The sequence below is a fragment of the Sitophilus oryzae genome, unplaced genomic scaffold, assembly GCF_002938485.1.
Source record: "Sitophilus oryzae breed Bouriz unplaced genomic scaffold, Soryzae_2.0 scaffold_1499_pilon_pilon, whole genome shotgun sequence".
NCBI lineage: Eukaryota > Metazoa > Arthropoda > Insecta > Coleoptera > Curculionidae > Sitophilus > Sitophilus oryzae.
The window spans coordinates 701,427-729,347 of record NW_022146168.1 but is presented as its reverse complement, the minus strand read 5'-3'; the positions used below and the strand labels follow the sequence as shown (position 1 = coordinate 729,347).

At 34.3% G+C, this 27,921-nt stretch overlaps 2 protein-coding genes across 7 annotated transcripts in view; one reads left to right on the top strand and one right to left on the bottom strand.

Moving 5' to 3' along the window:
• Window positions 1–328: 328 nt before the first annotated feature.
• LOC115877802 lies at window positions 329–27,909 on the top strand. Of its 3 annotated transcripts, none has more exons than XM_030894121.1 (5): window positions 329–452; window positions 2,790–3,253; window positions 6,837–7,031; window positions 7,088–7,519; window positions 27,476–27,909. In XM_030894121.1, exons 1-5 carry the CDS (start codon window positions 398–400, stop codon window positions 27,518–27,520), a joined length of 1,191 nt encoding a protein of 396 aa, XP_030749981.1. In that variant the 5' UTR covers window positions 329–397; the 3' UTR covers window positions 27,521–27,909. The 3 variants fall into 3 exon arrangements, with proteins under 3 accessions (XP_030749981.1, XP_030749979.1, XP_030749980.1); XM_030894119.1 differs by lacking the exon at window positions 27,476–27,909 and adding an exon at window positions 9,412–10,212; XM_030894120.1 differs by lacking the exon at window positions 27,476–27,909 and adding an exon at window positions 8,511–8,806.
• LOC115877801 (ryanodine receptor) overlaps window positions 16,117–27,921 on the bottom strand; it is a 135,916-nt gene continuing 124,111 nt past the window's right edge. For all 4 annotated transcript variants that reach the window (XM_030894115.1, XM_030894117.1, XM_030894116.1 and 1 more), the window contains 6 exons: window positions 23,047–23,293; window positions 21,360–21,727; window positions 20,010–20,171; window positions 18,655–18,994; window positions 17,515–17,837; window positions 16,117–16,512 (listed from right to left, as the gene is read on the bottom strand). In XM_030894115.1, coding sequence (XP_030749975.1) covers window positions 16,353–16,512; window positions 17,515–17,837; window positions 18,655–18,994; window positions 20,010–20,171; window positions 21,360–21,727; window positions 23,047–23,293 — 1,600 coding nt within the window. In that variant the 3' untranslated portion in view covers window positions 16,117–16,352. The remainder of the gene's footprint in view (window positions 16,513–17,514; window positions 17,838–18,654; window positions 18,995–20,009; window positions 20,172–21,359; window positions 21,728–23,046; window positions 23,294–27,921) is intronic.

The following is a 27,921-nucleotide window of genomic DNA, read 5'->3' as shown; positions in this document are numbered from 1 at the left end:
GAAGTCTTTTGTTGTCCCTTAAATGTACCTAAATAATTAAAACATTATCTTATGTTTCCTTCATAATTACCGTTTTAATTTAAAATCAATAATTCATTCACCCAGAAACTTAGACAAAGTTTACAAATAAAAAAAAATACTTCAGCGACATAATACAGGAAAAAATCCTTAAAACAACCCTTTTTAAACACAGATTTGGCTGGTTTTAGCTCTATCGATCGCACTACTGCGCAAGCTCAATCCAATCATCCAAATAAATACTCCCTTACATTTATAGAGCTTTTTATATGAGTAATTCATTAGGCCAGATGCTTTTCAGGATCTCGTCGTTCAGAGATCGCCAGCATCCCGATGTAACAAAATTTTTCGTTTTAGTTTTTTTCGATTTTTTCAAGCGATGTTAGTGTTGTACATAATTTATTGTGCTTGTTATGTATCCCCTTGGGTGTTAGGTAAGTGTATATTTACATTATAAATACAGTATTTAATGTTAAGTTACTTATTCTTACTAATTTTTTGGGAATATTCCCACTAACACTTCTTAAAAATTACATTTAATTGGTTCTCTTTTATCAATATTTAAATAGTTTTCTTTTTTAACAAATAAGTTAACAATATAGTTAGGTAATATTAGTATCTGTTTTCTTCTAAAATTTGTTATTTTTAAAAAAAATTAAATGTCAAGAATATATTCTATGGGTCTATTGATTAAAATAATAATAAATAAAGTCTGAGTTAACAAAAATATGCTTTTTCTACGAAGACTTTAAGTGATAGCCAGAAAATAGCGTAATACAATTTGATAGGTAATTAAATTTTGCATCTGATTCTTGTATAATACAGTGTGTTACATTTAAATCAGTCAATTACATTTTCAAATCGTATCTGATAATATTGTTTGCTTCGAAATAGATAATAGATATTTTAATTTTTATGATTTTCTGTCAGTAGATCTTCATTATTTAAAAAAATCTAGGGTGACTGTGATATACCTTTTGTTAATTTAACAAAAATTAACAGATGTAGAGTAAAATATTCAAGGGTAATAAAAAATACACGTTTAAAACATATTTTAATTATTATAGAATTAAAACTAGATATTAATTATGTGACAAAAATTAGATAGATATAATCAAATGCTTCCTTTCCTGTTAACTGCATAAAATGATTCTCTGTTTTCAAAAGATCTTTTCATTTTATAAAGCATATGTCGTGGAGTTCTACTCGAAAAGCAGCTACAATTATTTCTCTCATGTTGTCGATAATAGTTGGTCAAGTTTTGTAAACACTTAACATATTCTCTTAACATATCCCTATACAAAACCAGACTAGATAAAATCAGAGGCAGTTAAGTATTCTATTAATTGGCGAATGCACACTGCATTCACCAACTAATAGAATCATAAATATGAATTTTCTCTGATGTAGGATAAGTTTGCATTTTCGGCAAATTTCTGAGAATTTTCTTTGTTTTTTTTTAACTGAAGAACAAAATGATAACTAGTTGTTAAAGTTCGACTAATAAGACAGGTATGTTGAAGTAATATCAGACATATCACAGCCACCTAGATTTTATCAAATAATAAAGATCTACTCAAATCAAATCATGTAAATGAAAATATCTAGGAAAATCTTTTGTTTGAGGGGTAGGTAACTTTAATAGTATTTTGAAGAGACATAAATATCATTGAATATCGGAATAACATACTGGGTGTTCCATTTAAAATAAAAGAGTAATATGCTTTTAAAGGTGACCAATGTTCTATATTAATTTTGTCTCACTCTGTATAACTTTTTGGATCAAGTTTTAATTTGATTTAAAGTACTTAATTAATTAATTAATTAATTAAAGAAATTAGGCTATATCAGGTAAGTTTCAAAAAGTTGGCCTCTGTGTATCTCTCAAATTATCAGCTAATTTGAAAATATAAAAATACTATCAGATAGACCTTATAAAGGGGCTATAAGAATGTGCAATTAGTTTTTTGATTTTCTTAAAATCTAACCAAAACGACAGGAATTGCCTCAAAAATAGTTTATGATATTTTTTTAATCGCTTAATTCCATGACAGCTACGGCCAATATTATATGCCATTCGAACAATTTAATTTTTGAAATAGATAGCCACATGGCTTCTCTTTATCTCATAGTGGCTGTAATAATCACTAAATTTGACGTTCGGTATATACACATTTTTTGACAGACAGTTTTTTTCGTTCAAAATCGTTTAAATATTTTTTTCTCAAAAATGGTTAATGTTAGGTGTAGAGTATTTAATATCACAACCCATAAAATTTACTCGTGTCTAGCTCCAGCAAGGCAACTATTAAGCTTAACCAATCACGTTAGAGTTTTTGTGGTGATTTAGTGTTTTTTTTTTGCTTTTTATTTTGTTGCTGGGGCTAGACACAATTTAAAATTTTACAGTTAATTTAAGTATGTAATAAAAAATGGGGGTAGCCATTTAAAATAAGAAAGTTGCTGACAATTTCCGGTATTTTCGGAAGTGCCGCTATATTAAAAATATTTTTAATCGATAGATCTCGTTGAAACAATAATGTTCAAAAAATCTCCGATCTAGATACTGTAGTTCTTTAGAAACTTTTAATGCACGCTCAGCCTAGGACACCCTGTATATCTAAAATCTAATATTACTTAATTTTATAATTATTATTATTACTTATTATTCATTTTATCTTAAGTCATAAGTCTAAGCCTAATTTTTTGGTCCAAAGTGTTCAGCCGTAATAAAAAATTATAATAATCACTAAAGTTACTAACTTTTTTAGCTACCGTTATTAAGAATAAAACCTCAACCACCAAGCAATCGTTAGAAGACTACTACTACTTGAACTACGATTATGACGCAAACAACAGCTCCAAGGAGTACAAGTCTGACGCTTTAATAGTACCCAATCCTGACACCATGAACACCAAATCCTACGCTGTGGACGTCATGCCGAGTCTGGAATTGCCAGACGATTCTCTGGCCGATCCAGACCTCAAGGACCACAATTGTATCGATAATATAATGTACGTGTATTATGGAGGAAATGGAAAGAATTCCAAGAGTTATGGGACTGGGATTATTATTATTGGATCTGTGTTGAGTTGCGCTGCACAATTACTAACTTTGTTTTGTGTACTACTGAAGAAGTACTACAAAGGGAGGAAGATCAGTATGATGTTGATTGTCGTTCATATTTTCTTCACCATGTTTTTGTCGAACCTGATTTTTATGCTGGGAGTTTATGTAAGTAGTGTTTTTACCTTAATGTTGAGATATTATTTGAGAATGAAAAAAAAATCTATTTTATTTACAACCACATATGTAATACTGTAATGTGTCAAATTATCTACATTTCTTCCCTCTTCCATTTCCCTCACTCGGTTTTTCTTATTTCTCGCCTCATTTAATTAAGCAAAACATTTTTGTAATATCTTTATTAAATAATTATCTAACATCAACAAAAATAAACAAGAAGATTAACAATAAAAATTGAAGATTTTCATACATTTATTTGTTGAAGGTAAAAATGTTAGACCTCTTTGGTTTAAAACCTACATTCCGTTTTAAAAAAGCGACGAGTTTGTGATATTTTGATATGTCAGTCTTTTCCCTTAATTCTAGCATTGTCCGTATCATGCTGTACGTAGCCCAAAAGTAGATGGCTTTTTCTGCCTTGCCATGTCGCTAAAATATGCCATCAAGACTGTCTCCGAAGCAATATTCTTAGCATTTCTTTCGACACACCATTTTTCGTATACTTTCAATGCTATTTTATATCGCCTCCTACTTTTCTCTGGAAGTAAACTGGCTTCTGCTCTTTTTGCAGCTTCTGTAAGTTCTGGTGGAGTACCAATATTAAAGTAGTCTTCATTATCAGAACTTTCCGACAACATTCTGGCTTTCTATGTTATATAAATTCGAAAAAGCGTACGAGAAATTCAAAACTGTCACTTAGTTTGTTTTGCTGTTGAAGGTTTGCGCCAAATACGTTTAAAATACTTATACCGCGGCCTCCACATAAGAGCAATGAGATAATTTATGTCCCAGCATTGAAGGAGGACAGAAAATCGAGTCGAATGGTTTCAAGACATAGGTTCATCCTTGTTTAGTCAAACCTCCTACCACACAAGGATAGACTTATGTAGGAAATGCATTGAAATTCTATAGCCATCCTTTAACATCGGGACAGGAATTTAAGCGGTACCCTCCGTATAGGTAATTTAAACGTATTTGGTTTGCGCCATAACAACCACTGACCACTGGTGCCGGTAACTATAAATATGCTATAAATATGGAAATGCCAAAACAGAAAACGACAAATTTTCGCATATTTTTTTTCATAACAAAAAAAAAATTGTCCCTATTTTTTAATTAATGATGTGGTTGTAAATAAAATAGTATACAAACTTGGGAGGATAGTTTTCATTATTGTCTCGAGATTTAGTTAATCTCTCGACAGTAATGAAACACTTCCCTCCTCGGTATGTAATATACCGGATGATCGAATAAAAACGGCGTCAGCGATGGCTATTAAATGAAGACCGCTGTCATTTTATATGTAAAATGATATGGGAAATGTCATCGATCGTCATTTCATAGCCATCGTTGACGCCGTTTTTTTCGATCATACGGTACTATTTTTTAACTAAATCCTAAAACTACTATGCTTATATGCCAAAGACATTCGTCCGTTACGGAGTTGGGTGCAGTCAAGCATCAGGCTGTCCACTTAGACTACCATTAATATGTTTTATGATAGTATAAATAAGTCAATATACAGGGTGGTCCGAACTGTATTCCGGAAACTTTTAACAGCATATTCTGCAGATAAAAATAAGTAAAAAACTTCGTATAAATGTACTTCCTAAAATGCTTAGTTTGTTTCTTTTTATTTCGTGTTGTGTTTCTCGGCAGAGTCGTCAGGGAACGACCGTTACGACAGAGACAACCTATCTATCGCTCGTGTCGCACTCGTTATAACCTAAAACAATAACACAACAATAACAAGACAGTGTCTGACCGCATGTTCCAGCTATTTATGAATGAGATGCTCAGTCTATATTTTATTTTAAGTCTATGGTTTTAACTGTTTTGAAAAGAAATAACTTTGTCCGTACCTGTATAAAATTAATGAGTGAAAAAATATACATTTCCGTTTTTTACGTAAAAAATGTCTCTTGGTAAAAATCCTTACAAACAATAGTTCTCAAGATATTTAGAATGGAAATAGTCAGTACATGTCATTATTGACAAAAAATAAACATGTTGAGTAGATTATTTGACTGAAATGATAAATTTGGGAACTTTTTATTTTTTAAATTAATCACAAATTTAAAAAAAAAAGATGATAAAACAGTTTCTGTTGAACTTTTGGCACAAAAATATTTCAAATTTATGATTTCAGTCTAATAACTATTTACTCGACAGGTTTAATTAATTTATGTCAATGATGACAGGTATTGATAATTTTAATTCCAAATATCTCCAGAACTATTAGTCGTAACGATTTTTACCAAGACAGACCTTTTTTACGCAAAAAACGTCGTAAATGTATATATTTTTCAGTAGTTTTATGCAGGTATGGACGAAACGGTATTACCTTCAAACCCGTTAAAAATATGTAGGTGGCGCCCTCTGCAAGTAGGAGTCCTATTGACATCAAAATCAAATTGCTCATGACAAAAAACTCCTAGACACTACTTTTCATCCAAATATTGACGTCACTTCAAAAATTATTTGAAAAAAATCGAAATAAAAATGAAACTTCTACACCCTGTATCTCCAAAACTAAACATTTTAGGACATACATTTATACGAACTTTTTACTTATTTTTATCTGCAGAATATGCTGCCGAAGTCTCCAGAATACAGTTCGGACCACCCTGTATATAAGTCAAGTTAAAGAAGCTGTTTTTATATCAAACAATAATATTTTTAGCAATCCAACTATGAAAATTTCCACAATATAGCAACCACTTATTAAACGTTACATTGCTGGCGTCCTCAGCGGACAACTTCACGCTTGACGGCACCCAACTCCGTCAGAGATTGATTGGGAGGGGGGGAAGTTAATCACTGCAACCTTATAGAGCTATTGTGTCCCTCTTTTTTGACTTATAACTCATCATATGTATATAGTCTCTCTACTGTACTGTTCGAGTCGCTCTCAGGGCTCGGGTAAAGCGGGTGTGTGGCCGAAGGAAATATATATTATATTTCAGAAGCCTAAGGCTTAGCCCGATCCTGTTGTGTTAAGCCACACCCATAATTCCAAACACACATGCTCTGATTAGGGCTTGATTAAGGTTTGCAGAGCTTCAGCACTTACCATAAAATAGCAAGCAATTTGTTACAAAACCATATAAATTATATATCACTGTAATCAAAAAACTTCAACCTATTTCCGTATTGTAACGGAATTTTAAATTATGGCTTTATTTTCGAGAAAATTTAGTCCAAACATAAGGAATATTTTGTTGATGTTTGACCATCAAAATCTTAAAAATAAAGAAGTTGTCTAAAAAATGTGCTACAATACGGATATAGTATAATCCTTTATCTTTAATTTACTTTATTCGTTCGTGTAAAAATACCTAGCCAGTTTTACATAAAACGTTAAATGCCGAAGGCTTATTTTGCTTTTTCGGACTAGTGAAATGGACTCTTAAATAAGCTCAGTAATTATAGGATTTAGACAATACCAGTCCAAGTACATATTTTATTTCATAATTCATCATTGTCAACCACTGGCAAAGCAACATTATTTGAATTTTTTAACGATTTTAAGCAAAGAGATACAATATTATCTTGTTTTTTTTTGTTATAGTCTACCAAGAACGTCGAAAACTGTCTTCTTATAGCCATTTTAATAAACATATTCCATCACCATACAACAATATGGATATTTTTGTACTGTTTATACATATATAAGAAATTCTGTCGCACTTGGATATCCGTCATTTTCAAGAACATCAACTGGTACACTCTGGCCACTCATTTACTTCCTCCAATTTTGACTTTGGTTTGTCAAAACTATTTTTTTGTACATTCTTTACCATAATATATTCTTATTTTTAGACGACATATTACGCCGTTCCCAAGAGCTTTGAAACGAAAAAATTCTGCTTCAAATCCATGCACAGAGGTATGATCCTAAACTTCATGATCCCAATATGCGTTTTGCTGATATTGACTACGATCTACGCGATCAGTGCCATGATCAAGATCGAGAACTTGGAGGTGTCCAAATTGGGCTACCACTACCACAGCGAGTCTCTACAGGCCCTGAACAAGGAACTGGAAAGCTTGAAAGAGAAGAAAGATGATGGTGACGGCGGATATATTGATGAGGAGTTGATGAGCTTAAAGGCGGCGAGAAATTGCCTGAAATCTCTTTGTGTGATGCAGCTGATGTTTGTGTTGAACTGGTTTGTAACGCCTTTAGCTCTGGATGCCAGTCACGAGAGTACGGAACTTCCGTACCTGCAGAGTACCACTTCTATGCTTTTGGTAAGCAAAAATTGATATACCGGGTGCGTCTCAAAAGTGGCTCACCCCTATAACTTTTTTTATTTTTTCTGATAAAAAAAAACGAGATTTGGTATGTTAGTAAATGCCATAAATTAGGATTGATTGACGTATTCAATTGTTTTCGTTCACTTCCTGTTTCACCAGAAATTACTATAACTTTAGATTTTTAAATGGCACCTTCGGTATTTTTTACTTTATTTGAATAACACTGAAAATAACACTCTGAATTGAATGACATATCATCTGTTAACTTTTAACTTTTGACATTTTCACATATATGGTTTATTTGAAATTATAACATGCGGTTCATAACGAAAATTTGACTCGAAATACCAAGTGTATGGTATCAAATTATTCGTAAAAATTGTTTTTTCCAAATATGCTAATGAGCCATCCTCGTTCCATTTGAAAAAATTGAGATATGATTAAAAATACGATTTTGGCATCTTTTAACCGGCCAGGACAATATATTATCCTCAGAATAACTGTAGTAATATTAAATCTGCTTTAGAGCAACCAAACTTGCTCTAGAACAACTGAAATTGCTCCATAACTGCTATGATTGCCTTAAAACCAATAACAACATTTTAGAACTGATAATCTCACTTTAAAACTTCCTTAAAATTATTCTGAGAATCGAAACGATTTTTTAGAACCGCAAAATGCTTAGAAACGCTATATTTATCCTTAAATTGAGATTAAAAATGCTAAATCTGCTTTAGAGCAGCCAAAATTTCTTTAGCACCACTAAAATTGCTTTATCATTGCTAATATTATTCTGGAACCACTGAAAACGATTTAGAACTGCTAATTTCGCTTTAAAATTATCGCTAATATAATTTATCAATTGCTAATATTATTTTAGAACGAATAAAACGATTTTAGAACTGCTAATTTCGCTCTAGAATCGCTAACTTTGTGCCCTGGAATTGCTTTAGAGTCCCTAATTTGCCGTCCTCTTTTCACGCAGTTGAGCAGCTCTGAACTGTTCAAGAACGCGATACTCTCACTCCATTCAATTGAGTCATAAAGTTCCAGAACTGTTCCGTGCCATATGGCGGCACGAGGCTATCGTGCACAGCTCCTTTCAGAACCGTTCTCGAGTAGCCCTAGGGCGTAAAGCCCGGAACTCGAAGTTCGCGAATGGAGGACAGCAATTGTGTTCTCAAATTGATTGTAGAAATGGTAAACCTGCTTTAGAGTAGCCAAAACTGCTTCAGAACAACAATAACTGTTCTATAATTATTAATATTGATCTAGAACTTAGATTATAGTTGGGGGTTGGAACCTTTGGTGTTACACAGCAAAATAAAACACTAAATCACCACAATACACCAAAACACTTTATACATTTACACTGGTGTGAAATACTGTTACTATTGTGGTGATTTAGTGTTTTATTTTGCTTTTTTTGTTATTCTAGAACTACTAAAACCATTTTTTAGATCTGCTAATTCCGCTTTAGAAACGCTGAAAATAGTTTAAAATCGCTAATTTGCTTGAGGGTAGCTAAAATTAGAACACCTAAACAGCTTTGTTTGTGCTAGAATTACTAAAACATTCAGAACTGTTAATTTCGCTTTAGACTGCTAAATTTGTTCTACAACTACTAAACGTGTTCTAGAATTGCTTTAGAATCGCTAAATGTGTCCTCAAATTGTCTTTAGAACTGCTATCTCGCTTTACAATAGCCAAAGAACTGCTTAGAACTGCTAAATTTGTTCTAGACTCGCTAAATCTGTTATATATATAATCGCTAAATATACTTTAGAACCGCTAATATCGCTCAGAACCGCCTTGATTTCTCCACTAAAAGTGCAGAACGATTCTATTTAGAATGAGTATGGTTAAGTAAGTTATATTTTTTGTAGAACTGGTTCATGTTCTTCAAAAGAAAAACTCTTCTGCCTCAAATCGACTACGCGGTCGAGGAAGACTCGGAAAAAGAGAAATCCGAGGAGGAACTCCTGTCTTCCGCCACGGAAGTGATCAGTTTGTCGTCTTCAGATAATATTCCGCTGTTGAACGCCGACAGCGCCACAGAGTTGAAAGAATTCTGTAATATTTCCGATGCCAAAGACGGTGCTAACGACTATAATATTTCTACTATAAGTACTTAAGTTTAAAGAGGAAGATGAGATTCTGAGAGTAAAGGATAGTTTACATATTTTTTAAAGATGCGTTGTGGTTATATGGAAATTTTATCTGATATTCTAAAAAATATATACCAATATACGAGAAACTAATATACATCGGTTGATTATAAATCATTTTGACATATTATTGGACATAAAAACAAAATGGTACTGTGATTTGTGTTCTCTCCACTGTCTTCCAAAATCTGTATTAAATAAATAAGGCTAAAGAGGTAAAAAATTAAATAAATAAGACTAAAGACACTGGATCTAATTTGGTTAGATCACGAAGGGGTTACAATATGCCTGAATTGACTTCCGGTTAATCCAATGACTAAAGAATACAAGGACATGTAACGCCCATATCCGGGCTGCAGCAGAATCTGTGATGATAGACGCCATTTTTTGGGTTGTAGCGAATGAGCCATCAGCGATAATTTTAGCAATTTTTAATAGTTTGTGTGTAGTGAACTTTGTATAAACTTTATTACAATGGTGATTAGTTGTTCAGTTTTCAACTGTAAAAGCCGCAGCGATCAATCAGAAGCCAGGAGTTCCGTTTTTTATGTAAATAAACAGCCCACTCCATCTTTTTAGCGTTTTTTTAATTGAATTCGATAACTATTTTTCTGATATTACTATATGTACTTGATATGTGCTATACATCGATACTAGTTTTGTACCTTTTGTTAACATTTCAATAATTTTTTTTCGTAATTAATTAGTATGATACCACCACCGCATACACCATAGGCGTAGTCAAAACATTTATCAAAAATATAAATATCCCTTCAAGCTACTAAGTTAGAAGGCATGTTAAGAAAAATATGTGCCACGGCACTGTACTTGATATGTGCTATACATCGATACTAGTTTTGTACCTTTTGTTAACATTTCAATAAATTTTTTTCGTAATTAATTAGTATGATACCACCACCGCATACACCATAGGCGTAGTCAAGACATTTATCAAAAATATAAATATCCCTTCAAGCTACTAAGTTAGAAGGCATGTTAAGAAAAATATGTGCCACGGCACTGTTTGGTGGCATGGTAACAATTTAGTCTTGGGTGTTATTTTTCCTTGTATTCTTTAGTCATTGGGTTAATCAGTAGCATCCAATTTTATTTTTTTTCGAGAGAATAACTGACAGTGACAGTTGGTGTCTGTTATTATAATTCACAGGTAAATAGTATTTTGTGTCATTGTTTGAATATTCCATAGATAAAGGAAATAAATTTAGATTGGAAAGCTCCAAGGAAAGCCCGTCAAATTATATAATTGTTTTGGGTCGCGACCGTTGTACGCTATCTGGCGCTGTTATAGAGGTTACAACAACCGCCAAACAATAACAGAAATAATATTCTCTTGTTAAAGTCAGAATCTTCAAAAATTATAAAATCGTTTAAAATTTAAACCGCCCTCATTGAAAAAATACCGAAAAGTGTCTAAAGCGTCCATTTTCAAAGTAATTATTGGTATCTTGTGAGTTTAATTTAAGTTTTACTTACTCAAACCCGTGATAAATTGTGAAAAAGTGGCATTAAAAACTAAAAAACTGTGTTGTGAACTGCAAAAACTATCGTGGATCGTGGCATAACGTCGGTTTCCAATGTTTCATAGGTATTTCACATACATGTCCTTATATAAAATAAAGTTTCTTGTATACAACACACTGTATTTTATTTATAAAATTAAAAGAAAATAATAATAAATTTGAATAAATAATATTTGGCGACATATTTCTGGAAAAATTCCGAAATTATCAAAAGCTTTGGGTCGCGACCGTTGCAAGAATAGCGCCAAATAGTGTTTACAATATCCTTATGGACACTTTCCAATCTAAACTTGTTTCATTTATCTATAGGATATTCTTCCATGGCTTGATAGACAGACGGACAGACTTTTCAAAGGGGAAATCAGGAAGTATGAAAATCCTACTAATTTCGATTGTCGAATGATTTATAATCAGGACCCGTAAATATTTAATTTTTGGTGGAAATGTTAGTGATTTAAGAGACTTTTGCAATAATTCTAAAAGAAATAACTATTAAAGTATTTAAAAATCGATTTATATTCAATATACTAAAAAATTCGGGTTAGTGAGATTCTAATTGTCGTTAATTAAAATCAAAATAATCGTCTAGAGACTTCTATATTTTCCAAATTTTTATATTCTCGTTGTAAAATGTCAAATTATCTTTAAGTAAAGAAATTTAACTGTTTTCAGTCGTTTTACTTCTCTTTTAAATATCTGAATGTTTAATAATAAAATTATTATTAATAAGAATAACAGATTTAAGATAATAAGATAATAACTTTTTTTGTACATATTGTAAATTCGACTTAAGACATCGGCCTACGTCAGTATTATTACTACATAATTTATTGTTAAGTAAATGTGGAGTTGTAAATTCTAGATGTTATACCACTTATTAATGAAGGAATAAATGTTACCAATAAGTACATCTTTTTGTTTATTTGTACTTCTAGGAACATCCGGTATATTAAGGTCGCTGGTTGGAATTCGGATTTATCAGTGGCAATTGTTTGTTTAAACGTGTTAAAATTTAGTGATGCAGTACTGGCACACTAAATAATTTGTTGTTTTTTATGTTTATTCAATGTGTAATAGGTTCGAGACTGATATCCTAATATTTTGCGCTGGATGTATACCATGGTAGTAAGACCTATGATCAGGGCCGGTTTTAAAGACCATTGGGCCCCAAGCGTTTTTTTTCGGGCCCCCCTACCCTACGTTTGTTATACATAATGATTATGGTTAGGTATGTAGTGTGTTGTACGATTTACTAAATTATCTACGTAAAAAAAAGTCGCAACGAACATAATGTATTTAATTAATTAAAAAAAGGTCCATCGGCGGAAAAAATTCCCACAGTTTTGGAAATGGTTATAAACGATTCCTCTAGACTTGTGTTGATACGTGTCAAAAGTCCCCGAAGATAAACGAAGAGCTCGAGGAGTGGGGAGGAGTTAAATGTCAATTTTTTCACTCTCTCTCTTTTTTGCTTATATCTCGGAAACTATGACATCTACTGAAAAACACTCCATACACAAAAATAAAGCTGACAAAATTCTCTATAAAAATGTTTCTATACATTTTTGTTCCCGGATTTATGATTTCCGAACTATGCCCTTCATAAATTTGGATACTAAATTAAATGGCATATACCAAATCCGTACAAACACATTTCTTTTCATTGCACGTTTTTCGTTCAAATAGCGTTGAAGAAGTACGATATCATGATTGTTTAAGTATGTATTAAGTTTAACTTTTAGTATATACTGTGATTTTATAAATTTTAGACGTGATACGTTCACACCAATCATTCCTTGACTGCGCAAGTTATTTGTTAACATAAATAATGTTTTCTATTCATTTATTTTGCTTTATATTTTTGGTAAGAATCAAAACCAACATGTACATAATATATTAAAGAATCAAAATAAATAATAATACATTTATAAAATAATAGTGAATTATTATGATTCTGAATTAATTTTTGTGTTGGAAATAAGAAATGCCTTCATATAATTCTTCAATTCAAAAATCTTATAATGAAAATTAAAGCACCTTATCTTTAATCACATAATATATTTTTTGTAATTTAAATTTGATAATATATTATACGTTATAATACAAAATTAAAAAAGAATTTGAAAGACCTACTAAAAAAAAGGCGGATGAAAAAAATATAACCTATGAAAAAAATGTATTCAACCAATTTTGTAGAGAATTTTCTAGGCTACAATTTTCTATATAAGGTGTTTATTCGTAAGTGTCATATTTTCCGAAATATCAGCTAAAAAGAGTCATAAAAGTGGCATTTAACCCCTCCCCTCTCCTCCAGCTCATCGTTTATCTTCGGGGACTTTTGACACATATTAGCACAAGTCTAGAGGAATCAATTAAAACCATTTTCAAAACTGGGATTTTTTTCCACCAATTTGTCTAATTTGACTGGGCTATTAAACATTTTAAATAATATTATACAACATTTAACGCAAAAATAAAACATTTATAATTTTTGAACAAAACATAAAAGAAATAACTTAATAAATAAACAATATAAAAATTTGGGACATTGATCAAATGTGATTCTTTCTACATTTCTCTTTTACAAACTGGTCAATTATTAAATTGCAATCTAATTTTTCGATATTTGATCCTTCTATGATAATATCCTTCTATATATCATCTCCTTCTACATCCGACTTATATGTATTTTTCAAGATATTGGCAGACTCTTCAAATGCTATCTCATCGATATTGCTAAAAAACACTTAAAACGTTCGTTGACAGTGTGATAGCTTTTAATTCGTCTTTCAAGACCTTGAATTATGGAGTCGTATTGCGTAATGGGCTTCCACCTTAAACTTCTTTTTGCCACTTAGGTGAACTGCTTTTTCTTTTGATTCATTAAAAAATACTTTTCTTTTTCTAGTTGAAGAGAAATATCTTCTTTATAGGTAGCGTCATCCACTAAAGTCGCTGCCTCAATTTCGATACTGTCAAAATTTCCACGGAATGTTTGAACAAATGATACCAGTGACTTCAATAACTCGATGCTAGTAAATATATTTAGTGATGGATCTTGCAAAGCTTTGGTCGTAGCATTAACCTTTTCTAAGATTTTAAACCATATGGTAGTCAACAATGCAGGTTCGAAATTTTAGTTAAAACATTTACTTTACCTTTTTTAAAAGACCATTTATTTATTAACTTCTTCATTTTTATATTTATATTTTTTTTATAACCGAAATAAGGGCCCCTCGAGGCCCGGGCCCCAAGCGGCCGCTTGTCCCGCTTTATGTATAAACCGGCGCTGCCTATGATTACCTATGGAGAAGTTGCTTGGTACACAAAACTAAAGTAACGTATAGCAAGGCAAAACCTGTGCAAAGTACAGAGACTGGCATGCGTCTGCATCACAGGTGCCATGAGAACATGCCCAACAGCAGCAATGGAGGTCATTCTAGGCCTAACACCACTGCATATTGTCGTCGGTAGATATGCCAACGCGACAATGATTATAATGGTCATTGACGGAAACAGTACTGGGAGAATTCTCAGGTCAGGGGCCTGGAACACCCTAAAAAAGGAAATTCCACTCCTCCAACTTCTAGTGGATGATATACCAAGAATGTTCAACTTACCATAATGTACAAGACCATACCATAACGTGGTATACTGATGCTTCTAAAACCAAGGCAGGGACAGGGATAGGAGTATTTAGGCCGAAAACTAAATACTCCGAACCAATGGGCACTTACCCTAGCATGCTTCAAGCAAAAATCTACGCCATCGGAAGATGCGTACAATTTACTTTAGATAGGAACTATCGAAAACAGGAAATAACCATTTTATCCGATAGTTAAGCAGCACTAAAAGCGATCAACTCAGTAACCATAAATTTCGGAGGAACAGAATTAAATTATTCTGGGCGCCGGGACACAGCGGCATCCAAGGCAACGAAAAAGCCGATGAGCTAGCTAGGCAAGGATCATCGGCATCCTATCTTGGTCCAGAGCCAGTACTGGGAATACCCAATGTATGGCCCGTAGTGCACTCAAATTCTGGATCAGGGAAAAGCAGAATGTCCACTGGAGAAACAGACATGGGTACAGGAACAGCAAGGCTTTTATCCAAGGACCTAGTTCTAAAACCGCAAAAGAACTGCTAATGCCTAGCAGGAATAAAGTGCGGATTACAACAGGCCTCTTGACAGGACACATGGCTGTCAAGTTTTACTTGAACAAGCTCAACCTGTATCAAGGAAGTATCTGCAGACTCTGCGATAAATATCCTGAAACAGCGGAGCACATAATGTTACTGCGAGGCTCTGGATCGCAAGCGACACTTTATTTGGGAAAGCTAAAGTCGCAGTGTTTCCGGCAGAGGACGGCCCCTTGTTATGGAAAAAAACATCAACTCGTAGAAACCAACTTAAAGCAGAACTCAAGGACCTGGAAGACTCCGTCCGTAATCTGGAATGGGAATAATCCAACGGTCTAAGACACTCAAAGAAATTTCTTAGGACTTACGACCGAGAATTTTTCCTAGATTTAGTTAGAAGATAGATTCTCTTAGATTTAAGTAAGAAGAATCTTCGGATTGTCATTGGGTTTTTGACAGGACACTGTCTCCTCAATGAACATCTCAGTAGATTGAAGCTAAGAAACAACAGTGAATGCAGAGTGTGGAAAATGGGGAAACACCAGAACATCTCATCACAGACTGCGCCGAGACAACCATTCATGCCATAAACTTTGGTACGACTGATATCGGAGATGGAGAACTAACCTCTGTAAAACCGTCTCAGATATATAATTTTAACTTAAGAAAGGGGGATACAATACTCTCATACTACTATCTTGAATTTACAATGATATACAGGACGTTAAATAAAACAAATCAATTTCAATAATTCTTATATTAAAACAGTAAAACCTAATCGATTTAACAAAGAAACGTAAGGCGTACCTACGAAACAAGCCTTTTTATTTCTTTACATGAGCGTACATATTTACAACGTCGTAGGACTTACCCGCTAGATAAAATTCGATTTAGAATACAGACACTTCTAAAATCAAGCTTAGAAGATCTCTTTGAGCACCATCAAAAAAAACTTTGTAAAATTAAAGGAAACTAAGTCTAGCCTCCACCACCTCCTATTTCATCTTCGTACTGTTTGCGGAAACAGTCACCCATTGGGAAGAAGTCCCAGCATCTTTGCTGGTACATGTTCCATACGTATGTTTCTTGACCAGTGTATTCTGTGTCCGGTTTGTTGATCAAGTGCATGAGGAAGAACCTATAATAGTACCAACGCATTAATGCATCGTCAGTTATTACTAGACAGTTAAAGCACGGCACAAAGTGAATATGTTCGAGATGAGCAACAAATCGCAAATTGCGACTCAATCGCAGCGATTTTAAAATCGCAATCGCAACCTGCGATTGGCTCTCATAGGAAACTGCGACTGCGATTTTTTCTTTTTGCGAGTTTCAAATTAAGCAACCAATTTTATTATAGTCACAGTCGCAGTTTCAATTGCGATTGGAGAATCATAGTTTCGCTCATCTCTAGTATACATATCTCTTAAGACGTAACGCAGAACTTTACGTACGGTTATAGTTGCGTTGTAATGTAATCAAGACTTAAAGTATTTTGAGGTACGTAATGTAAACGATACATTTGTATAAGCAATACCAATTAAACTTTTATTTACGTAATCGATTTTTAAATTCATTGTTGCTAGCCATAGACGTATTCGGCGCCGGGCTGACTAACTAGCAAATAACTGCCGCTGGTAATTCAGGTGGTAGCTCTGCTGTAAAAATTGTCAAACTGCCATATTTATTTATTTATATCCTGACATTAACATTCGTGTTGACACTTTAGTTTTGCATTACGAGTTTTTTAAGCTTAAAAATTTTTACTAGCAGACTTGGCAGTCGAACATTATTTTTTTCAGAATCACTTTTAATGTGAAGTGTACAAGATGCCGCATCAGCTGAATAGCCATTACAAAAAACTCATCCTAACCTTATTAGAATATTTTGAACGGTAAAGCTGTAGTAATGTCCCTTTATGTACTTTAAGTGTAGTTAGGGAGGTGAGTCGATGTAAATAATAACTGTTTATATATTTATAATTAATTTATTTTTGTTTTCTAAAATATTTTGATTAAATGAAAATATGTAAAAGTGGGCAACGCTGTGCCGGTCAAGCTTAATCACGTGACTAAAAGTTTATTTGGTATGACGGCAGAAAAAACTGCGATCGGCGAGGCCTATGATCAGAGTTACTTACATGTAATTAGCGAGGTTATGTTCCTGTTGGACGTGGGTATCGAACCCGTGCGGCACCTTATCCAAATATCCCTTATCCAATCCACAAATGAAACAATTTGAGTCCATGTCTTCTATAACCTTCTCCAACTGGTCACGGAGTTCACCAAAAGCGTCGATGATCAAACCTTGGATGATGGCCAACAGGATGACAATGACGAAGAAGAAGAATGTGATGTCGAACATTATTCGGTAGACCTCATAGTCATCACCATCTGGAGGTTCAATTTCGTCACCTATACCACCACCAGCTCTCACACCTTTGTAAAGATGGAACACGAAACACTGCAAAGAATAGACATATTTTTATACACAATAATACAATAATGGGTGTTAGATCCACTCATATGCAGCGTATAAAGTGATATAATAGACTCGCGTCTAGCGCTTATAATTCTATTTGTTGCCTGGCTATAATATTCCAAGATCTAGCAACGTCGGGAAAACGATAATTTTAAGAATGTTGGTTCTTTAATATATCTTTTGCTATGCCCTTCTGACCAAAGTGCGGGCCGTCTGGCTGCCTTTAGACTACTACGGTTCATTACTGCGCATCACATCTGTACAGGGTATCCCATTTTCGTGTTTTATGGGATTTGTCGTTTATGAGTAGAGATAAAATGATGCGATTTTTACATTACTTTGCTCCTTTTTTATGAAACTAAATATGCTACACATAGGTTTGTCCTAGCCTCCTTAGTTTCTGAAATATAGGGCGAATTTGTGATGCGCAGTAGTGAACGCAACGTCTACCGGCAGCCAGACGGTCCGCATTCTGTTCAGGAGACCATAGCAAAAGATATATTAAATAACCAGCTTTCTTAAAATTCTCTCTCGAAAACTTTGCTAGCTCTTAGACTATAAGTAAAACAGCGAAATCGTTATGGAAATGAAAATATAAAATGGCACCAATCACAAGCAAATCGTATATCCGATGAACGGAGGCATGAAAATGCAATAAATTTTAAAATGCGTAATTTTCTAACCAATTGTAGTCTTTAAATTCAACCAATAAAATTAATATCGTACCGTCGGACAACGGATGCATGAAAATCAAGCTTAAGTGGTATCGTTTACTCTATTACAACGCTATAGTTCTTACCGTCAACATGTCGTGACATTTCCTGTCAACTTCCTCGTCCTCCTCCTGCACGTAGAACTTCCTGAAGAAGTTGAACGCTATGACCGTGTAAATGTACACGATGATGGTGAGCAGCATCACGGTGAGCACCAGCTGTTTTCCGTTGTGAGTGACCGACTGCAAGATGGTGCGCAACGTTTTGAAACCGACAGCGACATCTAGGAGATGAGCGGCGAAGAAGAAGTTGTTGAAGTTACCCAGGATGGAGAACGTGAAGTACCACAGGGAATAGAGGAAGGAGTTGTCGGTGATGGTAACTCCGGATTTCCAGACTTGGTATCTCCAATCGATGTTCAGTATACTAAGAGATAAAAAAGGTTAAATTTAACAAGATTTTATTCTACCGGGTGGTTTTCAAAAGTGGCTCACCCCTAAAACTTTTTTAATTTTTCAGATAAAAAAACAAGGTTTGGTATGTTAATGTATGACATAATTAAGGATCGGTTGACGTATTCAATTATTTTCGGGCACTTCCTGTTTCACCGGAAATGATAACAACTTTTAATTTTTAAATGGTACTCTCGGTATCTTTTACTTTATTTTTTTTAGACAATGACATTCTGAACGCCATTATCATATGTCAACTTTTGACATTTTCACTCAAAAAAAGCATTTTAAATTTCAATCTCTAGATTTAAATTTAAAATGCTTTTTTTGAGTATTCATTGTCAATACTCTAGTATTGACAATGAATTGAGTATTGAATTGAAATATGACTCAAAATACCAAGTATGTGTTAAGAGATTAAACAATTAAAGGTTTAAAAAAACATGTTTTTGCGAATAGTTTGGTACATTATCGGCAAAAAAAATGTTTTTTCCGAATATGCTAATGAGACACCCTCGTCCCATTTGAAGAAAATTAGTTATGATTAAAAATACGATTTTGGCATTTTTTAACCGGCCAGGACAAGACACTAAAAACATTAAGCTATCAAATGTATTTTTCCAAGGCTTCTTGATTAAAAATTAGTGGTTTTAACACACCTATGGTACTCTAGATTGAAATTTAAAAAATTATTTTGGTTTTAAGCGAAAATGTCAAAAGTTGACATATGATATGCCATTCTATTCAGAATGACATTTTCTATAAAATAATGCAACAAAGTACCGAGGGTACCGTTTAAAAATCAAAAATTGCAGTCATTTTCGGCGAAACAGGAAGTGATGAAAAACAATTGAATACGTCAATCAATCCTAATTTTTGTAATACACTAACATACCAAATCACGCTTTTTATCTGAAAAAATTTGGTCACAAGTGAACCACAATTGAAAAACACCCGGTATAAAATATTTCTTGAGTATCCATACTTACTACCAAATGATAGTTTTGTGTCCCTCATCAGAGTCCTGTTGTTGGAAAGACGTTTTTTCCATCCCTAGTAAGTTGCTGATGGAGTCGAAGTCGTAGGTCTCACTGTACTTCTGACGCACCTTTTTCTTGACAAATTTGTCCCAATAGTTCACCGGAAACGATCTGTCAAATAAGACAAATAAATAAATGTAATGGGGTTGGTTCATACATCGAGTATTAGTCCTAGCCTTATCCATAACATTAACCCTAAGAATGTAACCTTAAGAACTTAAGGAAATGCATTTTATACTTCTCCTAATTGTCTTAAGAACATTCTAGTATGCGCTGGTGCACATGAAATATATATTTTGAGTTAGCTTAACTTAACAAATACTTTTAGAATTTAGAAATCTAGAGAGACTAATTTTCACAATGATAGCGTACAAAAGTAGATTAATTTATAATATGCTATCAACAATACACTTGGAGATGATATATAAGTATATCAATAGAAAACTCTCTGGACAACTAAAGCACAGCTCAAGCCTACTATACATACTACTAGAAATCAACAGGAGAACTAAGTTAACATGTAGTATATATGGAAGAAACTCAATCATATTCAAATCTAGAAGGCAATTTTTTCTAAAGAAGAAAATATTCGATTAATGTGTACTACCAGTCATTACCTCTGCATGCAAAACCTGGACACTTAAAACCGACATCATTACGAAACTGCAGGTCAAACAATGCTCGATGGAACGACATATGCTGGGAATAACAAGAAAGACCGTAAAAAATAGAGTGGAGACTACAAAAGATCCAAGTAATAGATGTTATTCACAGAGAATCAAATCCCTCAAGTGGTAATGGACAGGACACCTGGCAAGAAGGACGGACAACAGATGTACCACAAAAATTACGGCATGGTACCCACGAGGAATTAAGAGACTTAGAAAAAGACCAGACCTAAATGGTACCATTATATTAGGAAATTAGCAGGGATAACTTGGATCCGCATAGCCAACAATGGACAATGATGGGTCCGATTACAGGAAGATGTAATTACGCTTTATTTATTAAAAATAAAAATATTTATTTATCTACATAGAGCGACCAGCGAGCCGCCACCTCAACGAGGACAATGGCAAACCACCTTGAGTATATTTGCCTTGTACAGCTTCTCAAATAGTGCCATTCGGATTCGGCGATAAACTTGTACTTGTGAAACACTGATTACACACATCACAAGTACATGCGGGTGATAGTCGACACTCTGTATAGAGTATGGCACTGTAAGGAGAAGAAGCACTTTTAAAGTATTGAACAAGACTTAGCCACTGCTTTCAATGACACCAAATAAAAACTTACTTTGCCGAAATAACAAGTTTATCCCAATGAGACTTCAAGTCATCATCCTCAGGTTGTTCCGCTATATACAATCCTTCAAATTCCAATCTCCTCGCGATTTCCTTTTCCCTTTTAAAGATGGCCAGAGGTACTTTTAAGTGGTAGTACGCTATCAGCATGGCTAGAGATACCAGAGAATGTAAAGCGGCCGCCAGTCTCATCACGTGCGCCATGTAGTAGAAATCTTCGTCCACCATTACCAATTCAGGCGGGTCGTCTTCTTCTTCTGATCCTCCTGAGCCACTACCCTCGACCGAACCTTCGATTATGTCGGAGCCTTTGCCACTACCGCTTCCGCTACCGTCAGAATCGCCACCTAGCGTAGATACCTAACAATAAGAGAAATGCATCTATTAAAGGCAATACAAATCCAAAGTCTATGCGTTTAGGTTGAAACGATTATCTGACAAGCGAATCTAAAGAACCGAAAGGAATGGGGAGTAAAAAAGATGTTTTTGTGAAAGCGTTTCGAAACTGACAGTTTTTGATATTTATTTGAGATTCGAAATGACATTTTTTTAGGCACTAGTATCTAAAAGTGACACTTGTTTAGGCACTAGTGCCTAAAAGTAAAAAATAACATGTTACAAACCATGAAAATATTTATCTTAAAGGTACAATTATTTAAATTATTTAAGTGAATACAAGAGGCATCCAACGTCTCGTCTCTAAGAGAAATGCAAGTTGTAGGAGTCGGAATAAGTAAATTTCTTGTACTGGCAATGCTGGTAGCTTCTGCTTTTACGTGAACTGCTTTTAATTTTTTATTTGGCGCATCTTTCTGTCCCATGATTCTTTTTGCTATTTCGGTTTTCTATTCAATTGAATTTTCAATGTAACCTTCAATAACCGAGCTTGATCGCCAACCTCCATGTCGCTTTAAAACTGTTATGTCCGCTCCTGAATCTGGCAGCATTGTTGCAGAGCTACGCCGGAAACAATGACCAGTGTATCCAATGGCGTTGGAGAGTCCAAGGAATTCCGCTATCTTTTTTGGCATACCCTCAATTGTATTGATTCCAACTGGCAGGGTACAGCATTGATTTTTTCGATACGTCAAGAAAAATCGCTGATGTGTCACATTGAGTGGTCGGTTTTGCGTACTTACGAAATACATGTAAGAAATTGATAACATCTATTGGTCCCTCAGTAATCGTAAACACTCTTGGAAAATGAGTTTTTGTATTCGGAATCTTCACACTAATAAATACTTCAGAAAATAGGCTAGCAATACCTTTTCTGTGAAATTCTCAACATGTTTTTCTTTGACCCAGGTTTCAAAGTTGTTGACTTTTGAACCTGATAGAATTTTGTCATTAAACTGTCATTAAACAATGCATAAACAATGCCTTAGGAACCGATTACCAGAACATTTTAAAAAATGTTTAAAAATAAATAATAATAATAGCATGAAAATCTCAAATTATCCGCTTTCACAAAAAATCTTGTATGAAATTCGTTGCGAAAAGAGTGTTTTGAACACTCGACGCATTGTACAACTCGGCTTTCGGCTCGTTGGACAATTTTGCGTCCCGTGCTTAAAGCACATTCATTTCGTAACTTGTTACAGTTACATAAATAGCTATTTCATGTTTAATGAACTTTTGACTGGTTAAAATTAATAAACTAAGAAACTTTTGATACTTGCCTTGTAGAACAATAACATGAAATTGATGCAGAAAGCCAATACCAAGGCGACATATTTCAAATTGTAGAAGTTCCTGGCCAAAAACGAGACGGCTCTGTGGGTGTAGGCGCTGAAATTGATCTGTTGCATCGCCGATACTTCGGTAGTTGATTTAGCCTTGTTCTCAGACTCGATGGCTTGCATAGCGGCCTGTTGAGCCGCCTGAGCTTCCACTTTTTCTTGGGCGGCTAACTTGGCTTGTTCTCCACTGAAAAAGTAGATTAAAGATAGTTAAATCGAGTACTAGCACTAACAATTTAATGAATTTTATCCATTAGAAAGGTGCCCGGTGGCGTAGAGGTACAGACTCTCGTCTACCAATCTGAAGGTAGTGGGTTCGAATCCCACACCCGGCATTGCATCAGCCGACTATTTTTATTAAAATAAAAATAGTTTGGGTACCTAGGTCGACTCAGCCTTAAATGAGTACTTGGGATTCACAATCATGAGGTAATAATAGGCGGTTGAAGCGTAGTGCTAGCCACATTACCTTCCTTGTATACCGAACGGATCTAGTATGGCAAGCTGTACCTTGCTACTCCCAAGGCGTTAAACGCTATATACGGGAGCTATTATTATTATTATATCCATTAGAGAAGCGATCGTCACAATGAATGCAGATTAAATGGCTAAATAAGGCTTGTGAATACCATTCATAGGCCCAGAATCCTTCTGCAGTGCCGCAAAAGCAGGTACAAGAATGACCACAAAACACTGGGTGGTCAACGAATCTCAAAAAGGCAGAGACAGGCTGATTACTACAGACCTGATGATTACTACAGACCTGATAAGCAAAGACAGGAAGACTGTCAAAGCTGTATTGGATCTTCTAACAGGAGATTGTAAGCTTTGTAATATGAGGGTAGACCACACAAGACCATCTTGTATATAATATTAATTGTAGGTTTGTTACATATTTAGCAATAAGAAATGTGTTGCACTACTTGCATACCCAGCAGAATCTATGACCTGTTCGTCGGTCAATACCTAAAGAAATATCCTTGTACCTTTTGAGTTGTCCACCCGGCTTCCTTTTACCGTCTACAAGCTCACCGTAAAGCAGAGATTTTGGTATGCTGTTTTCTTGCATTATGCATACGTGACCAGCCCATCTCAAGCGGGATTTTGTAATCATGACTTCAATACTCTCGCAGTTAGCTTTTTCAAGGACCGATACGTTTGAGACGTGATGGAACCATTTGATTCTTAAGAGTTGTCTAAGGTGTCTCTGTTACAACTTGTTTAATGCGTTCATGTGTCGGCGGTACGGCCACCCAGGTTTCGCTCCCATATAACATGGTGGGGATTATTATTGCTCGGTACACTGCAAGTTTCGTTTTTGTGCTCAAGTCATGATTGTAGAAAACCCTGTCTTTTAATTTCCAAAATGCTCTTGAGGCGCTGCTAATCCTGTGCTGAATTTCAGAGTCGATATTGGCCTTTTCCGAAATCAAACTGCCGAGGTAATTGAATTCCGCTATATATTCCAATAGTTCTCCGATTTTTATAGCATTTGTTGTGATCTTCCGGAGGAGTGCACATGATTTTAGTTTTGTCGATGTCAGCTTAAGGCCCAAAGCCTCGTATGCCCAGGTATATGTGTTCACCATTTTTTGTAATTGCTGTAATGTTTTTGCAACTAGAGCGCAGTCATCAGCGTATTGAAGTTCTGTGATGAATTTTGTACGTGTTTTTGCCCCGAGTCTTTTTATGTTGAACAGACCGCGGTCTGTATCTGTATCTGTATCTAATGCCCAATCCTCTCTGCTGCAGTATGCTGTCCACTATAATTATTATACAGAGTGTTTTATAGCACAAACGACCAAAAACAAACTTATAGCATTTCATTTATTGTCATTAACAAAATAAAACAAATAAGACTAAACATAAAATAGGTATATTTCGTAAAAATAATGTATAGACATCCTTTAACCCTCTGCTTCTTCTGGAGGCGCTTCTTCGGCAGGAGCTTCTTCGGCGGGAGCTTCTTCCGCTGCTGTTTCCTCTCCTTTTTCTTCTTCGCCCTCTTCGCCTTCTTTCTTCTCCTCCTCACCTTCATCCCCGCCTTCTACGCCCTTGGCCGTGCCTCCTTCGTCTCCGTCTTCATCGCCACTTCCCTCGATCAGTTCCATGATCTTGTCGATGGCCGCTTTGGTGGCCAAGCTCACCCACCACAGGACGAAGAAGAACGGCGGATGCTTGTAGTTTTCCAGGTCGCAAATGTCCAGATCGTTGAGGAAGGGGACGGGGCACATAGGGCATACGTCCGGGCAAGGGTCGGCCATGTTGAAGACGACGATTGTAAATTAGCACTGGAATTTTGAACGTTCGTTTCTTTCAATTTGAAGGAACGTCTACCTTTACTGTCAAAACATACCTGGCGACTGGTACAGGTATTTAGATTAAAAATTATTAATATTCTAAAATGCTTTGATTTTAAAATACGAGAGTTGTTTTTTTCCGTTTACATAAAATATATCATGTAAATGAATAGGACAATGCACACTATCCGTTCCGTTTTCCTTCCGTTCCATATCCTTTCCTTCCATACATTTTTTTGGCGGACGGACTGAAGCGTATCGGAAACAGCGTTGTCAGTTTCTTACCCAGTACCAGCTCTGTTAACATATTATTGATACTTATTTATCTTTAACCTCTTAATTAAATCTATTACCTTTTTCAAAAGATACAAATTTTTTAAATCAAACTTTCGTAATGATATAAATTGTACAATAAAAAGTATGGAGCTGATACGGAATGGGAGCTTACGTATAGCGTCAATGCAATAAAAAATACGGAACGGATATGGAATGGAAACGGAAGGTATAGTGAGAATCAACCTTAAAAATCTTTCTCTAAAATACAGGGTGCAAAAAATAGTGTACCGAACTTCAGTGGACGATTCTACAGATAAAAATAAATCGTAAAGTTCCTCTGATCATATACCCTAAGATCCTTCCTGAGGAAGTTAAAACCCTATATACATATACTAAAAATATTTTTTGCATACAAGGCGTGTCAAAAAAAAGTTATGATAAAGTTTTAAGTTTTTTAAATCGAACCCCCATTTTTCTGTACAGATTTGGATTCAGCATAAAATTACAATAATTTTTATGGTGTCGCCAGCATCGCAATATTTACAATGCTATCTCAATTTTTTTAAATGCAACACCCTGTATATTATTTTCATTTTAGATGCAGAATTAAATAGTGAACATTTTTTGTCTTTAAAGTTATTTAGTGTATTCAAAAGTGTTTTTTTAAAGCGATATTCTTAACGGTTTTGCAGATATTAGATTATACAGGGTGGTCCGAACTGTATTCCGGATACTTCGGCAGCATATTCTGCAGATAAAAATAAGTAAAGAAAATCGTATAAATGTATGTCTTAATGCTTAATTTCGGAAATACAGGGTGTAGAAGTTTTTTTTTCCAAATAATTTCTGAAGTAACGTCAATATTTGGATGAGTTTTCGAGTTTTTTGATATGCGAAATTTGATTTTGATGTCAATATAACTCCTATTTGTAGTGGGCGCCACATACATGTGTTTTAACTGTTTTGAAGAGTAATAACTTTTCGTCCGTACCTCTATAAAACTATCGAGTGTAAAAATATACATTCCCGTGATTTTTTACGTAAAAAATGTCTCTTGGTAAAAATCGCTACGAGCAACCGTTCTCAAGAGATTTAGAATGGAAATAGTCAATACATGTCATTATTGACAAAAAATAAACATATGTTGAATGGATAGTTATTTTACTGAAATAATAAATTTGGGAACTTTTTATTATTTTTTTTTAAATTATTCATAAATTTTTCTTCAAAAAATTGATGATAAAACAGTTTCTGTTGTGCTTTTGGCACAAAAACATTTCAAATTTCAGTCTAATAACTATTTAGTTAGAATGTTTAATTTATGTCAGTGATGACAGGTATTGAAAATTTCGATTCCAAATATCTGGAGAACCATGACTCGTAGCGTTTTTTACCAAGAAACTTTTTTTTACGTAAAAAACGTCGCAAATGTATATTTTTTAGTCAGTAGTTTTATACAGGTACGGACGAAAAGTTATTACTCTTCAAACCAGTTAAAAAATGTAGGTGGCGCCCTCTACAATTAGGAGTCAAATTGATATCAAAATCAAATTTCTCACGTCAAAAAACTCCCAGACACTAATTTTCATCCAAATATTGACGTTACTTCAGAAATTACTTGGAAAAAATCGAAAAAAATAAAATTTCTACACCCTGAATCTCCGAAACTAAGCATTTTAGGACATACACTTATACGAAATTTTTTACTTATTTTTATCTGCAGAATATGCTGCCGAAGTTTCCGGAATACAGTTCAGATCACCCTGTATAGATTTTGATTATTTTCTTTTTAGAAAATTGAAGCATTCCCTCGAATAAGGGCATCTAATTGTAACTGAATGGAGGTGTATTAAAAAGAAACGGTTAAGAAATGTACAACTTGTACACAAAAAAAAATGGCAATCTAAATTGGTTGCCTGCAATAAGGGTTTATGTTACATTTCACATAAACCCTTATTCCCGGGACTCAAGAGTTTATTACATATATCTCTAATACTGGTTTATTATCTGTGTTGTGCAACTTTTTATATCTGGGGATTAATAAAGTTGATGTTAGTACCACTTGAATATGATTATCAATACGAAAACCGTAGAAAATCGTTTTTCTTCATTTACTTAAAACTTACTTTTGTAACATAGCCGCAGCATATATTCAAGAAAAGCCTTCAATTGTTGTATGAAGAATGATTATTTATAAAAAAATATAGTAAATATATGCTAAAACACAGGATTAAAGAAA

Coding starts and splice junctions, on each gene's coding strand:
- LOC115877802 (XM_030894119.1), top strand. CDS start 398: ATGTTAGTGTTGTACATAATTTATTGTGCTTGTTATGTATCCCCTTGG. Junction 3,254..6,836: donor TTTTTATGCTGGGAGTTTAT/GTAAGTAGTGTT, acceptor TTTTTGTTATAG/TCTACCAAGAACGTCGAAAA. Junction 7,520..9,411: donor GTACCACTTCTATGCTTTTG/GTAAGCAAAAAT, acceptor TATTTTTTGTAG/AACTGGTTCATGTTCTTCAA.